Source organism: Mesoplodon mirus (assembly GCF_964341445.2).
Source record: "Mesoplodon mirus genome assembly, chromosome: 14".
Taxonomy (NCBI): Eukaryota; Metazoa; Chordata; class Mammalia; order Artiodactyla; family Ziphiidae; genus Mesoplodon; species Mesoplodon mirus.
This window is the reverse complement of record NC_138990.1, coordinates 56,103,939-56,119,285: the sequence shown is the minus strand read 5'-3', so window position 1 is coordinate 56,119,285 and position 15,347 is coordinate 56,103,939. Positions and strand designations below refer to the sequence as shown.

The 15,347-nt window shown below is 35.0% G+C and overlaps 1 protein-coding gene across 2 annotated transcripts in view; it reads left to right on the top strand.

Moving 5' to 3' along the window:
- MAP4K3 (mitogen-activated protein kinase kinase kinase kinase 3) overlaps nucleotides 1-15,347 on the top strand; it is a 193,967-nt gene that overhangs the window by 138,192 nt on the left and 40,428 nt on the right. Inside the window, exons 13-16 of one of the 2 annotated variants that reach the window (XM_082641991.1) lie at nucleotides 517-595; nucleotides 4,929-4,987; nucleotides 6,264-6,326; nucleotides 14,699-14,757. In XM_082641991.1, the coding sequence (XP_082498117.1) occupies nucleotides 517-595; nucleotides 4,929-4,987; nucleotides 6,264-6,326; nucleotides 14,699-14,757 (260 nt within the window). The remainder of the gene's footprint in view (nucleotides 1-516; nucleotides 596-4,928; nucleotides 4,988-6,263; nucleotides 6,327-14,698; nucleotides 14,758-15,347) is intronic. The other variant, XM_082641992.1, reaches the window with a different exon arrangement.

Here is a 15,347-nt window from a genome sequence, read left to right as displayed (position 1 = left end):
AAGTGACAGTACACATAGAGAGATTTTAATAAAAGGAAAGAAAATAGAGTGCTGCTTCTACAAGAAAAAGCATTAAGGTGGGGAAAATGTTGTGTTTGCTAGGTAAGAAAACCATAAATCATTAATGCCTTTAGCATTATTTCATTTCATTTATCTCATCCTTGATATAAGAAGTTGAGGCAGATTTTTTTTCAGTTACAATTTTCTCCTCTGCAACAGGGAAAGCTAGCTGCAGCTTTTGAACAGCTATTGTGTTGTTGAAATATTCAGTTTTGAATATTTATTTATATTCAACTCATAGAACATTTATTGGGAACCTGCTGTGGATAACGTATATCCCTAATCTTAAGCTCCCAGTTTGAGGAGTAAGAAGCTTTCAGTTTCTGGTTGCCATTTTTTAAACAAATATTAACAAAGTTGTATTTTATTCCCATTTTTATATAAAGAGAAGTATTTCATATTTGGGTAATTCTGTGGACCAGACTGTGGCTTGTCATTGATTTTGTTCTTTCCTAGCCTCTTGTTGCTGTCCCACATAGAATTCACTCAACAAGTAGAAATGTGAGAGAAGAAAAAACACGCTCGGAGATAAACTGTAAGTGTATCCTGTACACAGTTTATAATTTAACAATAAAAAATAAGATTTCAAGTTTTAATTTAGTTGCCATTATTTTTGCTTCATTTTCTTCCAAGTAGTTTTTCTTATTAGATGCTTTGAAAGGTAGAGTTTAATTAGGGCAGTAAGAATTTCATTTTCCTTACTCCTGAGGACTTTCTGGTGGTGTCTGGGGGCGTATATTTATGTTGTTTGGGAAGAGGAATAAAATTCCTAGAATAGGCAGGATAGAAGTAATCAAGGCAGTGCTCCCTAAACTTCCATGTGGATAGAACTTGCCTAGAGAGCTTGCTAAAATGCGGTTTCTGATTCAGTAGATCTGGGGTGAGACCTGAGGTTCTTTACTTCTAACAAGCTCCCAGGTTAGATAGAAGCTGATGGTCCAGGAGAGCCAGGAGAGGGAGAGGTCTGCACATGTAAAAGCTAAGTAAGGTAAGTAGGGACAGGCACTATCACCATTTAATAGAAAACAAAAAAGAAATGCAGAGATGAATAGATCTGCCTGTGGGATGGAGTTGTACCACCTGGTTAACAGCAAGCCCTAGATCTCTTGGCTTCCAGCCCAGCAATCTTTCGCAGACACGGCTCCACTTCAGAAACCACGTCAGCACGCCTGTGTGGCTTTCACACTGCAAGTCCTTTGTGAACCTTCCTTTGGAATTTTGGCTGGACCGTACACTGTGTTAAGTTCTTGGCAGAGTTTGGTGCTGGTGCTACCTGGAAATGCTCTTAAAAGAAGGAAATTCTTGAAAGAAAGCACCATCTACTTTACAAAAAGCCCGTGACTGGGATTTATACTTTGCCTACAGTTAGTTGTGTGACCACATAAACTTAACCTTTGTAGCTCCCTCTAAAGCCATGTGATTTAAATTTGCTAATTTTTCCCCAAAAGTATTTTTCTGAAAATGGCAACCTTAGCATGTGAGCATTTCCCATTATTTTTTAATGTACAAAAAGTAATTACAGTACATCTTTGTCATTTCTTTAATAATACAAAAGGTGATTAGAGCTGCCTTTGCAGTTAGAAAACCTTATGTGTTCAGTACTACTGAAAATCTAAAGTACTTTCTATCTTGTTATCCAATTCTGTTTTTAAATTGTATTGTCAGGCCGTTTACTGCAAAGTACAGTTTCCTCTTAGCCATTCTTTACTAGTTGATATCAGTGATTCTCAGCTCCTAACTGCATATGTGTGTACATGCTATTTGAAACTATAGATGCCTTTACCCTAGTTTTTCTGAGACTCTGATATGCCCTCCTTTTGACGGACATCTTCCCTTCTCCTGTGTTTGCCAGTAAGAAAGGTGTCGTATCCCTCTAGTACGTTGAGGTAGCAACAGGATTAAAACCACCACTTCTTATAATTTGTGGGTTTGATGTTTGAGGCTTTAAAATCTTATGCAGTGTTGTAGTATCTGCTTTCTTAGGATGTTTTATGATTTTATGTGAGATGTGATATATAGAATAATCAGTCATGCTATTGACGATAAAGGCAGGCTTTAGAGAAAATAATTTATTTTAGTATTTGTATATATTTGTTGCTCTTGATAATGTTTTATGTTTACAATTACATGGTATCTCTCCATGCAACCAAGGTTTTCTCTTTATTAAACTAAATGGTGTTTGGGCAACATATATGTAAAAATTGGCTCACTTGCAGAAAGTTTGTTGCTCTTTCCCTTTTAGGAAGTCCCCTCTGCCTTCAGTTAAATATGATAAGCAAAGACTTGCTTTAAGAAGAAATAATTCTGGGGCTCTTCTTGTCTGCCATAGTAGGATCAGTTTTGACCCCTAATGGCTGGTGATGGGTCGGCAAGTGATCATGTCAGAGCTATTTCAAAGAAGCTAAGAAGGAGTTTTCATCTGGATAGTAAAATATAAATTTATAATGTGTTGCTTGACATACGTTCAAGGAGATGGTAGCAGAAACAGAGATCAAGACCAGTAGACAATTACAGATAAGTAGGAATTTTCGACATTATTAAGAACATCATAAATAGCACTGTAGCCTGAGATGATTGCCCAGCAATTATTTGAACAGTAGTTGGAATGTCCTGTGGCAGAAACTTATCATAACTTTAGGGAATTTGGAGAGAACAGAAGAGTGATACCAGTGTAAGGCATGAAGAATGAATCTCCGTAGGGACTTCGCTGTATGGGCTCCTGTCTCTGGAAAAGTGTTCCCACAGAGTACAGGGGTATTAAATACCTGCTACAGTTGGGGTTCTGTCCTTGCTATGAAAGTTAGTCTAGGGACTTCCCTGGTGGCGCAGTGGTTAAGAATCCACCTGCCGATGCAGGGGACAGGGGTTCAAGCCCTAGTCCGGGAAGATCCCACATGCCACAGAGCAACTAAACCCATGTGCCACAACTACTGAGCCTGTGCTCTAGAGCCCGCGAGCCACAACTACTGAAGCCCACAAGCCTAGAGCCCATGCTCCACAACAAGAGAAGCCGCCACAATGAGAAGCCCGCGCACCGCAGTGAAGAGTAGCCCCTGCTCGCCGCAACTAGAGAAAGCCCACGTGCAGCAACGAAGACTCAACACAGCCAAAAAATAATAATAATAATAATAAAAATGAAAATCTAAGACAGCATCCCTGCACCCCTGTACTTAGTGATTATGCAGTCTGGTGGAAATAGGCATGTTCACATGTGATGATAACACAAGGCAGATAATGCATGAAACTGTCCTCATGTAATTTTATTACAGATTTAATTTTGCCATTTGATGACAAGTTTAGGTGAGAGTTGTTCAGTAGGGCCTCTGTCAACGTGATATATGTATATATATGTGTGTGTGTTTGTATGTGTGTATATATATATATAAAATACGCTTTAATACCTTACTAAAATCTATTTTGTAATCTTTGATATGTGATCATATGTGAACAGGTATGAGGAACCCATTATTGAACAGCCTACTTATCTCTAAAGGCCAGAATTTGATATCTAGTGCATAACAGCTATAAAGCGTGTACATACTTCCTCACCCACAACTGGGGATCTTGTAGGGCTGCGTTTCTCAACCTTTTTTACTTGTGCCTCCTATTGCTAAATATTCAAATCTCATGGTCTCCTTTATTTGACATTAACGTTCACAGTAAACCATACATACTAAGCTAAAATCAAAACAGTTATAAAATCATTGTACTTTTAAATCTCACTCACTTCCCTGCCTTGATTGAGAATTGCTGTTTTGGCTGAGCTCTTACTAGTTAAGCAGTGATATTATTTGTGACTGTCTGTTTTTCTTCTTTTTAATGCTTTATATTTGTGCCTCTGCTTTTATCTCAGTGGTCTTGAATGCTGTACGCAGGTTATAAAAGCAGATAATGACAATGATAATGAGATACAGAAATTAAAGGTAAAGGTAGTGAAACATTCATTAAATTAGAATAGCAGGGGGAAAGTTGAATGTAGTACAGTCATATTTATGTTGGCTCTAGTATTTAGTTTATACTTTAGCTGCAGAAGTGTAGTTAGTTATTGTTGTATAACAAATTACCCCAAAATTTAGCAGCTTAAAACAATAAACCTTTATTATCTCACACATATTCTAAGGGTCAGGAGTCCAGGACAGCCTAGCTTGGGTGGTTCTGCCTCAGGGTCTGTCATGACAATCAGGGTGTCAGCTGGGGCTGCAGTCTGCCGAGGGCTTAACTGAGGTGGAGGATTTGCTTCCAAGGTTACTCACGGAGCTGTTAGCCCAAGGCTTCAGTTCCTGGCAGTGTAGCCTCTCCTTAGGGCTGCTCACAGCGTGACTTCCTCCAGAGCAAGTGATCCAGTAGAGAGAGCCCAAGACAGAAGCCTTATCTCTGATGTTATACGCCATCATTCTGCCGGTTTCGTCTGGTCACATAGACCACCCCAGGGAAGTGGGAAGGAAGTACACAAGTTTATGAACAGGAGGCAGGACTCATTAGAGACCATCTTGCAGGCTGGCTTCCAGAAATAACTCTGCCTGAATTGCTGTCTGTATACCGATGTACTGAGTTAAGATTGTCTCTATTTTATGCTGGGTCACAATGAAGTAGCACCTTACATCCTGACTGTAACGTACACATAATTTTGTTAATCATCTTTTTTTTTAACTACAGAAAAGGCCTAGGATTATTAGAGTAAGCTTTAACAGCTTAGACTTTCTTGGGTTTTTTCCAGCTAGCAGATTCTTTATTTAAATCTTTGGATTGTGATCAGTCTATGGTAGATAGTAAAATTAAATAGGTTTTGCTATGGGAGTAACTTTTTAAATTATTATATCATTAAAAATATGGAAACAGATGAAGGCTTTACTTTTTTTCTCTTTTAGTTGGCCAAGTAAAGTTTGATCCACCCTTAAGGAAGGAGACAGAACCACATCATGAACTTGTAAGTAGTGTAGTCTTGGAATCTTAACACTGAAAGTAAATGTTTTCATTAGTCTTTGTGATATGTTGGTACTGACTACAAAAGCTAGTTATTAATATTTTCAAAGCATTTGGGGAAATAAAAAGGTAACATTCTAAAATTTGGAATAAATAAATCTGTGTTGCTGAAATTGAATATTTTCAAAATTATTTTAGGAGAAACTTACTAGTTTTACCATTCGCTGATTAAATGTTCTTAATGCTAGCCCTTTTTTTTTTTTTTTTTTTTTGCTTTGCAGTTTTTGAGGGGCTTTTTACGTATATATTTATTAGGATAAATGCCACAATTTTAAACTACAGTGTTGGGCCAATAATAGCATGTCTTCTCATTAAATTTGTGGGCAGTTTTTTAAGAGTGCAAACCACCTTTTCTAAATATCAGGACAGAATCCAATCTCTTTGGAGCCACTGAGACTCAGGAGAGACTAGGTGTACAGAGCAGATTAAATTTATCGTTTATTTAAAGATTGCTAAAACATTCTTTTCATGATTCTCTTGTTAATTTTTTATATACTCCTTTCCAGATATATGATAAAATATTAGGTGCAGTCTCAGAAGCAAAATGCTGTACAAACATTTGAGATGTTAATATTCTATGGAAGAATAAAAAATGAGACTTAAAAAATGAACAGAATTAATCCTAATGAAATTACTTAACCAAAGTTCCAGATTATATGTTTCATTTTTTTCCCTTTTCTGCTTAATAATGAGAAGAAAGTAACTGTTAATGAGTGCTCAGGATTGAAGTGGGAACTTTCTTCTTAAACTTAATGCTTATTTTAACCCACTTGACTAAAGGCATACAAAGGGAGTCTTTAGCCTTTTAACTTAAGGAGTTGCTCTAATTCAGTATACCAGCATGGAGGAAAGGAATGCTAAAGAAAAATTCTTAAAATGATCATGTTATAATACATAAGCCTGACCTTTATGTAGAAGATGGAGAAGGTTTAGAAGAAAACATAATCATGATGTTTATAAATGCCGATGGTTATTTTCTGCTTCTCTTTTTAACTTACCATTGCATGTATTTAAATTCTGTACTAATTTAGTAACTGTATTATAGAGCAAAGTTGTTGCACTGTTGCTTTTTTAGAAGCTCCTTAATCTGATTTGACTTTGCATTTACCTTAATAAAGTTATGTTAGCAGGACTTACTTCACTTGTGAGTTTCCCGTTGTGAATTTGTGGCTTTTAGTCTAAGTGTAAATAACTTGGGTTTCTTGGTCTCTGCTAAACAGCCCGACAGTGATGATTTTTTGGACAGTTCAGAAGAAATATACTACACTGCAAGATCTAATCTGGTATTTCTCATCTTCTGATTTTCTTTTGTCAGCGTTGTTTTAGTCTTAATTGCTTTCAGGGTTTTCTAATCAAACATTTGGTCCAGTTTTAATGAACCAGTTTAAGCATTGTTTTATAAGTCCCTGCCAGTTAGCAACCTACCATATATAAAGGATGATAGCAATTTTTTCTACACGTTAAATAAACATGTTTACTCGAATATATTATAACGTTACAACAAAAAGTTTTTTCTTTTTTATAAGAACACTTTGTTTTCTCACTCAGATATGGATTTTTTTCTTTAGAAATTACATTTCCCTATAAAAATGCCCCGTTTGAATAATGTGACTTGTTTTAGTGAACTAGAAACCATCCATATATATACATATCCATATATTACAAAAATAAAATATATATAATTTTTAAAAATAATTTACCCCTGATTAGCAGTGAAATCAGTCTCAGATGAAATTTAACTTTGTAGCATTATGAAGTATCCAGTTTTCTCAGGCCAAAATTTGGGTTATAAAAACTCCCTGAAGTTATAAATATTAAGGCTATCTTACCATTAGGTAAGAAAAGATGGGCAATTAACCCTAGTAAGTATTAAATAGTACTTTTAATAGTTGCTATTAAATAGTTTTTTCTAGTTCTGTAGCTGGCCAGGGCCCCAAGTTGCCTCCATATTTACCCCTAGATTCCACTTTTCTACTTTTTCAATTGAATTTTCCTTCTCTTTCCTTCCTTTCTGCCTTAATAACATACCTCTTTCAATTCTGGTTAGTTGAAATGATTCTTTATATAAATTCCTATATCTATGCCCAGTAACATTTGTAGAACATAAAAGAGATTTTAGACATAATTTCTCTTTTAGGAAAGTTGCAGTCTTGGATCAGTGGAAAATACTTGTATATATAAACTCTTAGCCATGCAACAAAATGTACAGTGCACTGCCAAAATTTTTTCTGGTGGTGACTATTGATGAGGAAAGGCTAACATATAATAGGTACGGAAGTCAAAGAAGGAGGAAGGCTTTTGGGTTAATATGGTTCATCTGCCTTCTGGGAGGGACTAAAAGACTGATTCCAGTGTTGTATAGGAACCATTATATATTTTCCAGGAAAACAATGGACAGTTGACTACTAAGTGTCATGGGAATTAACATGGGAACAGTCATTGGCACAGTTCTGAGAGACGGCAGATAAAGAGCTAAAATTATGGAATGGTCACACTACTACTAGAATTATGGGATTAGCTCAGAAAAGGAAGATTGAAGTCATCAAAGAGGAAATGATAGATGAAACCATGAGATTGCATGTGTTCCCCAGTTAGGTCTGAAGAAAGAAAGTACAGAAAATTAGTCACCACAGGGGTGATGCCTGTTTTGCAGTCAAAGGTAGAACCAACGCTGGAGGTGGGAAGAAGCAGTTGGAACACTAGAAGAGTCAATAAATGGCCCACAGAGGCCAGAAAGCATGAAGCCAGAATTAACCATGTGAGGGGACAAGTGAGGTGCAGTGCCGGAAGACAGCACTGCCAGTGATTTCTGGACTGAAACTTTCTTCAGGATCAGGCATATGTAGGCTAGAATGACAATAGTGACATTTGTTGTGGAAATAAAAGACCACAGAATCAAAAGTTTAAATTGACTGTTTTAGGTATTAATATTCTGCAGGAAAATACAACACCAAAACCAGAAATATACTACTTTTAGAGTTACAAATATTCTTTTCTCTACCCTGTGTGTAACTAGCCTAGTAACTTGAGTGAGTTATCATGGGTCTGTTCCCTAGAACTACCTCCCACACCCCTTACATAATCAGTAGTTTCTTATGATAGAGGGAGCAGCTGACAAGGGAGTCTTGTGACAGAGAAGGGCTTTAGGGACAATTAACTTGTGGATAGTTCTGGCAGAAGAGGGATGAATGAAATATTTGTCAGATCCTACTATTTATAAAATCAACCTTAAAAAGCCCACTTTTAATGATAAAAGCTAACACTTACCTAGAAGTTTTTTTAAACCAGGCTTTATATTCTAAACACTTTAAATATGTTAAATTATAATCCTTGTTTTACAAATAAGGGGTTTAAAGTGCATAGAAGCTGAAATCGACTTTAATCACCCAACTAAATAATAGTGGAGCTGGGATTTGACCTAAGCACCCTGGCTCAACAATTCCAACCTAAACCACTATTGCCTCTACCCAACAATGTCAATATTTTTTTCCCACTCATACTGGTCTTGTGCTCATGCTTTCTCTCTTTTTAATCAACATATATGTTCCATAGTTATTTTTTTATTGTAGTAAAGTATGCATAACATAAAATTTACCATTGTAACCATTTTTCAGTGTACAGTCCAGTGGCATTAAGTACATTCATATCGTTGTGCAACCATCACCACTGTTGATCTCCAGAATGTTTTCATCTTCTCATGCTGCAACTCATTACCCATTATACAATAACTCCCATTCTGCCATTCTATTTTCTGTCTCTGAATTTTTCTATGCTCTAGGTACCTCATGTAAGTGGAATCATACATTATTTGTCGTTTTGTGACAAATAATGTAAGTGACTGGCTCACTTCTCTTGGCATAATGTCATAACATCTTCAAGATTTATCCATGTTGTAGCATGTGTCAAAATTTCTTAAGCCTGAATAATATTTCATTATATGTATAACCACATGTTGTTTATCCATTCATCCATCAACGGACACTATTGTGAATAATGCATCTGTGAACCTAGATATACAAGTATCTGTCAAGTTTCTGCTTTTAGTTCTTTTGGGTATATAACTAGAAGGGGAATTGCTGGATCATATGATAATTCTATGCTTGATTTTGGGGGGAATTGCCATACTGTTTTCCATAGCTGCTGCATCATTTTACAGTTCCCACCAGCAATGCACAAGGCTTCCAATTTCTCCACATCCTCTTTGACGCTTGTTATTTTCTGGTGTGTGCGTATGTGTATATTATTGAAGTATAGTTGATTTACAGTATTCCATTAGTTTCAAATGTATAGCATAGTGATTCAGGTTTTTTTTTTAAGATTATGTTCCATTATAGGTTATTATAAGATATTGGGTATAATTCCCTGTGCTATATAGCAAATCCTTTTTGCTTATCTATTTTATGTGCAGTAGTTTGTATCTGTTAATCCCATACTCCTAACTTTTCTCTCCCCCTTCCCTCTCCCTTTTGGTAAGCATAAGTTTATTTTCTGTGTTTGTGAGTCTGTTTCTGTTTTATAAATAGATTCATTTGTATTATTTTTTAGATTCTACATATAAGTGATGTCATATGATATTTGTCTTTGTCTGATTTATTTCACTAAGCATAATATTCTCTAGGCCCATCCACATTGCCGGAAATGGCAATGTTACATTCTTTTTATGGTTGAGTAATATTCCACTGTATGTATATACCACATCTTCTGTTGATGGGCACCTGAGTTGCTTCCATGTCTTGGCTATTGTAAATAGTGCTTCTATGAACATTGAAGTGCATATGTCTTTTCAAATTAGTGTTTCTGTTTTTTGATGTGAAGTGTCCATAATTATTTCAGTCTCCTACTTTCATAGTTCTAAAACCTTAGCACTGTGAACAGGATTTCAACTCTTAAATACTTACTGCTGGCCACTAGAAACCTGATGGACCCAAAATGTCTGGCTGTCATCTTAGTAGACAATTGGCACCAAGATGACAGCCCTAAATCTTTTGGAACCAAAAAGAAACATTTACCCCTTAAAGACCTTGCTGCCTAAAACTTCCATGTCATCAATGCTTTCTGATTGTTTTAAGTGCCAAGAGTATTCATCTTATGATTTTTGTAAATGAATTTAGAATCATTACTATAGTAAATGGTTTTTTTAAAATCAGGCAATCATAATATATGAAACCAGAGTAACAGAGCTTGAATTTTAACATTGTTAGTGAGTAGAAAGGTCTTTAAATTTTGAAAGATGCCTGAGTTAAAAAAGCAAAGAAAAAACTCAGCAAAATTCCATAATAATAAGAGTTTTGCCCATAACCATAAGAATGGATATAGCCGATCTAGAAGATGCTGTCTTTACATTAAAAGGTATTACACATCTGTTCAACTGCTGCTAATTTTTTCTAATTTTCCTAGTTCTACTAGGCATTTTGGCCCATATACCAGTGAAGAATATATTGAAAGGTAAGAACAGTTGACCCTTAAACAACAAGGGGATTAGGGACACCAGCAGTTGAAAATCCGAGTATAACTTTATAGTTGGCCTTCCTGTGACTGCATCTTTGGATTCAACCAACAGCAGATCACGTGATATTGTAGTATGTATTTATTGAAAAAAATCAGCATATAAGTGGATTCATACAGTTTAAACCCATGTTGTTCCAGGGTCAACTGTATATGTAAAACACTATGTTAATTGCTGTGGAGAAACATAAGTAGTAACATAATCATTGCTCTGAAGAAACTTATAGTATACCTGAAAAAGTAAGAATAAAATATTTAGGTTATAATTAAAAACATGTCCAAAAGATATACCCAATTTATCATTATCAGTACCCATAACAGAGGTACTACAAGATTACCCCTGAATTAGGTCAGAATTGAATAAAGTCTATAAATAAAGTTAAATTTATTCTGGAAAAGAAACATCAACTTTGTTAATTTTAAATCTGTTAAACTATTACTTACTATAAAATTTATGTTGTATGGTCACTTTTCTTACCTATTATATATGAAGCAATTTCTAGGGAAAACTCACTTCATAATTGCACAACTGCAGGACATTTTCTAGAGTATCAAAACTAACATGCTTCAACTGTACTTCAGTAAAATTAAAAAAGAAAAAAAAAACTAACCTGCTGATACTCATTTCCAACCTTGCTATACAAAAGTCATGTTTATTCACTTTGAGTCCCCTTAAGTCTTCTGCTTTTATTAGTCAGAACACTGCTTGTTCAGTTAGTGTTCTGACCCTACTTGCTTTTCTTTTTAAGAAATAAGAATTATCGAGGGTTTAGTTCCTTTTTACTTCTGTAAATTATCTACCACATTAAAAGGTGTCTCCTAACACCTTACTCGTGTGCCATATTTTCTCATTTTTTTGATGAGAAAAAAAAATTCTGCTATTCTCTTTTTTCTTGGTTAAAACATATTGTTTTGTTTTTTTTTTTTTTTTTTTTGCGGTATGCGGGCCTCTCACTGTTGTGGCCTCTCCCGTTGCGGAGCACAGGCTCCGGACACGCAGGCCCAGCGGCCATGGCTCACGGGCCCAGCCACTCCGCGGCATATGGGATCCTCCCAGACCGGGGCACGAACCCGTTTCCCCTGCATCGGCAGGCGGACTCTCAACCACTGCGCCACCAGGGAGGCCCAGAACATATTGTTAAAGTATTTTTTCTTTTGTGTTTTTGTAGCCAACTGTAACAATTCTTTTGACTTCCTGCTGTTTTCTCATCAGGTATAGATAGATAGACTTTGTAATCTCCAGATGGGTTTTAAAAAAAAACAATAATAAGATTTTCTTGGTCATGTATTTTCCTTTTCCAGTGTTCCATGCCACATCCTCTGTTCTTTTTCAGCTCTTGCTGGGACCATGTCTTCTTAGAGGCTCTATCCGAGTTCAGAAGTACTCCTCTATTCATTAAAACACTGAAGTTAGGACTTTCTGACCCCAAAAGATATTTTAATTGGGCTTAGGTTGACCATCTTAAATTTTTTGCTGAGTGTTCAGTTTGAATCTATACTGGGCTATTGCATGTTTTCATCCATGTTGTTACTGCTTTGACTTTGTGTAGTTAAACACTGTCATTCATTAATAAGTTGATGCCTGATTTATGCTACTAAATTTTTTATGTCTATCCTGGCATGTTCAAATGTATTCTTATTTAGCTTATAAAGAATGGCCATGTTTTACCATCATTTTATAGGGTTATTTTGAGTGCTTTTCCAAGCATAACTTTGGTAGCATTTTTCTGTTACAGAATAGCTTCCAAGTCCCTTTGGAAAGCATTTTAGATCAGTCTTTCTTAGACTACCCTAAAGATACGTAAATGACTACTAACTTTGCCCAAGTTTCCCTTTTCTTCCTTTGCTTTTTATTTATTCTCATTTTTCTTGTCTGATTTGCTGTCTGAATTCCTGCCATATAATAAGTGCTTAGTAAATAATAGTTGAATTAAATGAGATTAACTACTTATTAGAAGGACTTAGTGCAATCCTTTTCCTTGATGACATGCCTAGCACATGGGTTTTCTGTTGTTTTTTTTCCCAGTGGATGCTGAAACATAACTTGATTTATGGAGAAGGAATTAATAAAGAATGAAACCCTTTCAATTTTAGCTTTCCTGATAGGGCTTAACACATGCCACATTTAATCATCAGACCCGGATCTGTCAGCAACTTCTCCCCATCCTGAATGTTATTCTGTATGTGAACTTACAGTCCATTTTCTATTAAAATATTTCATTAGTTATTTCAGATTCTTCTCTTACCTTCCTAAACGTATCAGTTGATTTTTTTTTAATTATTATCATCAACCTGGTAATTGTCATGTAGCAGATGAGCTCGCTATTCTTAGGACATATCTATATTTATATAACACAAGCCATGGCCACTCTGCACAAATTACGCTTTTGAAAGCTGTCATTTGATTAAAGGCTTAAGAGATTATATTGGCTAAAGAGGTTGCTGGTCCGGTAGAAGGGCCCAGTTATGCGTAGCTGAAGAAAATGAAGTTGAGTTCAGAAAGGTATTCATTGAGATTAGTACTTTTCTTTACTAAATACCAAAGCTTAAAGTCTCCTATATAAAGTCATGACCACTTAAATAGTGCAGCATAATAATTGTGTGGCAGTCTTATGATAATAGCAATTTCATCCTATTAAGATATATCATTACAAATTAAAGAGGACAGGTGTCCTTTTTCATTACAATATTATGTGATACCAGTGTGACAGTTCACTAATCTTTTTTGTTTATGATGTGTTATCTCTTCTGTCACTGGTAAGAACATATATTATTATGCACGGAAGAACACAATTATTGAAGAAGACAAATTTGAGCCTTGTCTAAACCAGGCTTTTGGCTTTTAACTTTTCACTTAAATGTGATGTATTGCTTAGAAGTCTCATATTTCTAGGCTTGGTATTTGTGTGATCTATAATTATCTATGTGTATCTTAATGAGGCTGAAGTGTTAGTTATCTGTTTACAGTAAAATAAACAAATGGCATTTGAACACGCATTTTTTTAGGGCCTAATTAGTGTGTGCCAGGAATGATGCTAGACCCTAGGCTGTAGGGAAAAAAGATGGATTTAACAATTTTCCTTTGTTTGAGGAGCTTATAGCCTGGTTACTATTTTTATAAACTTGTAAATAAGTTAATTAAAAGTCAGTGTAAATGCTAGAGGAGAACTATGTGTTAAATGCCATGGAGTCGCGGACAGTCTTGGAAGGCTGCTCCAAGAAGGTAACTTTTGCATTAAGTCCTCATTGTGCATCTGGCAGTATCTTGTAAAACTAGATAGCGCTTTAAGTACACTATATTCTAATGAAAGTAAAATTCACTTAAAATGTTAAATATTCCCCCTTAATCATTAAAACAGTGCTTGAAACACAGTGGGAGAAAAGGAAACTGTACTTTCCGTGGTTGTTGGAAATCATTTTTTTTCCTCAAGGCATTTGAGTCGAGCACATAGATTGTTAGTTCCTTTAAATTTCAGTTCTTAACTCTACAACCTGCAGCGTTCAGTGGAAATGTTTAAATAGTTGAAGAACTGCCTTAATAATATTCGTTTGAAGTTTTGCTACTTTACTCTTTAAAAAAATATTAAAAGTCCTTAAATTTAGTTTCTAATCTTGTGCAATTTCACATATATAATTTACTTTAAAAGACCACCTTCTTTTTAACCTTTAAAAAATTATTACCTGCATGAAGCAGTAGTAGAAATATGTGAATGTGTATATATACATAATTATTGCAGATTTTATATACAAAGTCAAACCAAGAATTTTTGTTGCTTGTTCTCTTCTGTAATCATTTTTGCTTCATTATAGCTTGAGCATAAATACCTTATTTCAGCTTTTTTCATTCCAAAAACTGATTTTTACAAATGTTAATTACAGTAGCAATAACCATAAATGAAACTTGCATATAGTGTTCAAACAAGTTCCCAGGAAAATTTTGGTACCTTAAATAATAAAATATATAAATTAGGACTACAAACTTCTGAAATCTTTTATTGTTGGAAGTCCTACCTTGCTTTCTTTTTAAGAACATATAGCAATACAGATTTATTTGAAGTCTGGGGTTTCTCTTTTAAAAACAATATGCGTTAGTGTATAATGATTTGTGATACACTACTATTTTGCTGAATATTTTATTCTGTACTATTAGGATCTACAACTAGAATATGGACAAGGACACCAAAGTAGTTACTTTTTAGGTGCAAACAAGTAAGTAAAATTCTTTTAAAATTAAATTTAAATCTAAGAATTCTTAAATTGCCTTAAAATATGTTATATATTAATTGTATTTTAAATATTTACAGTAGTAAATTGTACTAGGCTGGTAAATATATTTTATAATATGCTTTTAACTTTTCTTTATTACTACCTTGCTAATCATCTACTCAATAACTGTCATAATGGGGAGAGTCACCTTAAACTTTTTGTATCAAGCTACTTTGTAGACCTTACCTGTTAGAGAAAGTAAGTACATTCCAACTAAAGATGAATATATGTTTCAGCAATTTATTTCTTTTATTTGCAAAGTTGACCTGTTTATTACTTACAAAACTTGCTTTGGTACATCTCTCAGATGTGTTGGCCTATGAAAACAGATGGAAATATTCACACTCTTTAAAAATCTTTGTCTTAACTTTTTAGCTGTTAAGAGTCTTTTAAAAAGCAGATAGCCGTTAGCTGTTAAAATATGTCTAAAGTTTTAAAAATTATTTATTTTATGCAAGAAATAAATCCAACGGTTGTTTAAGGTCTGCAGTATACCAGGCACTGTCTAGGTGGTGCAGCACGGTGGTGAAAAG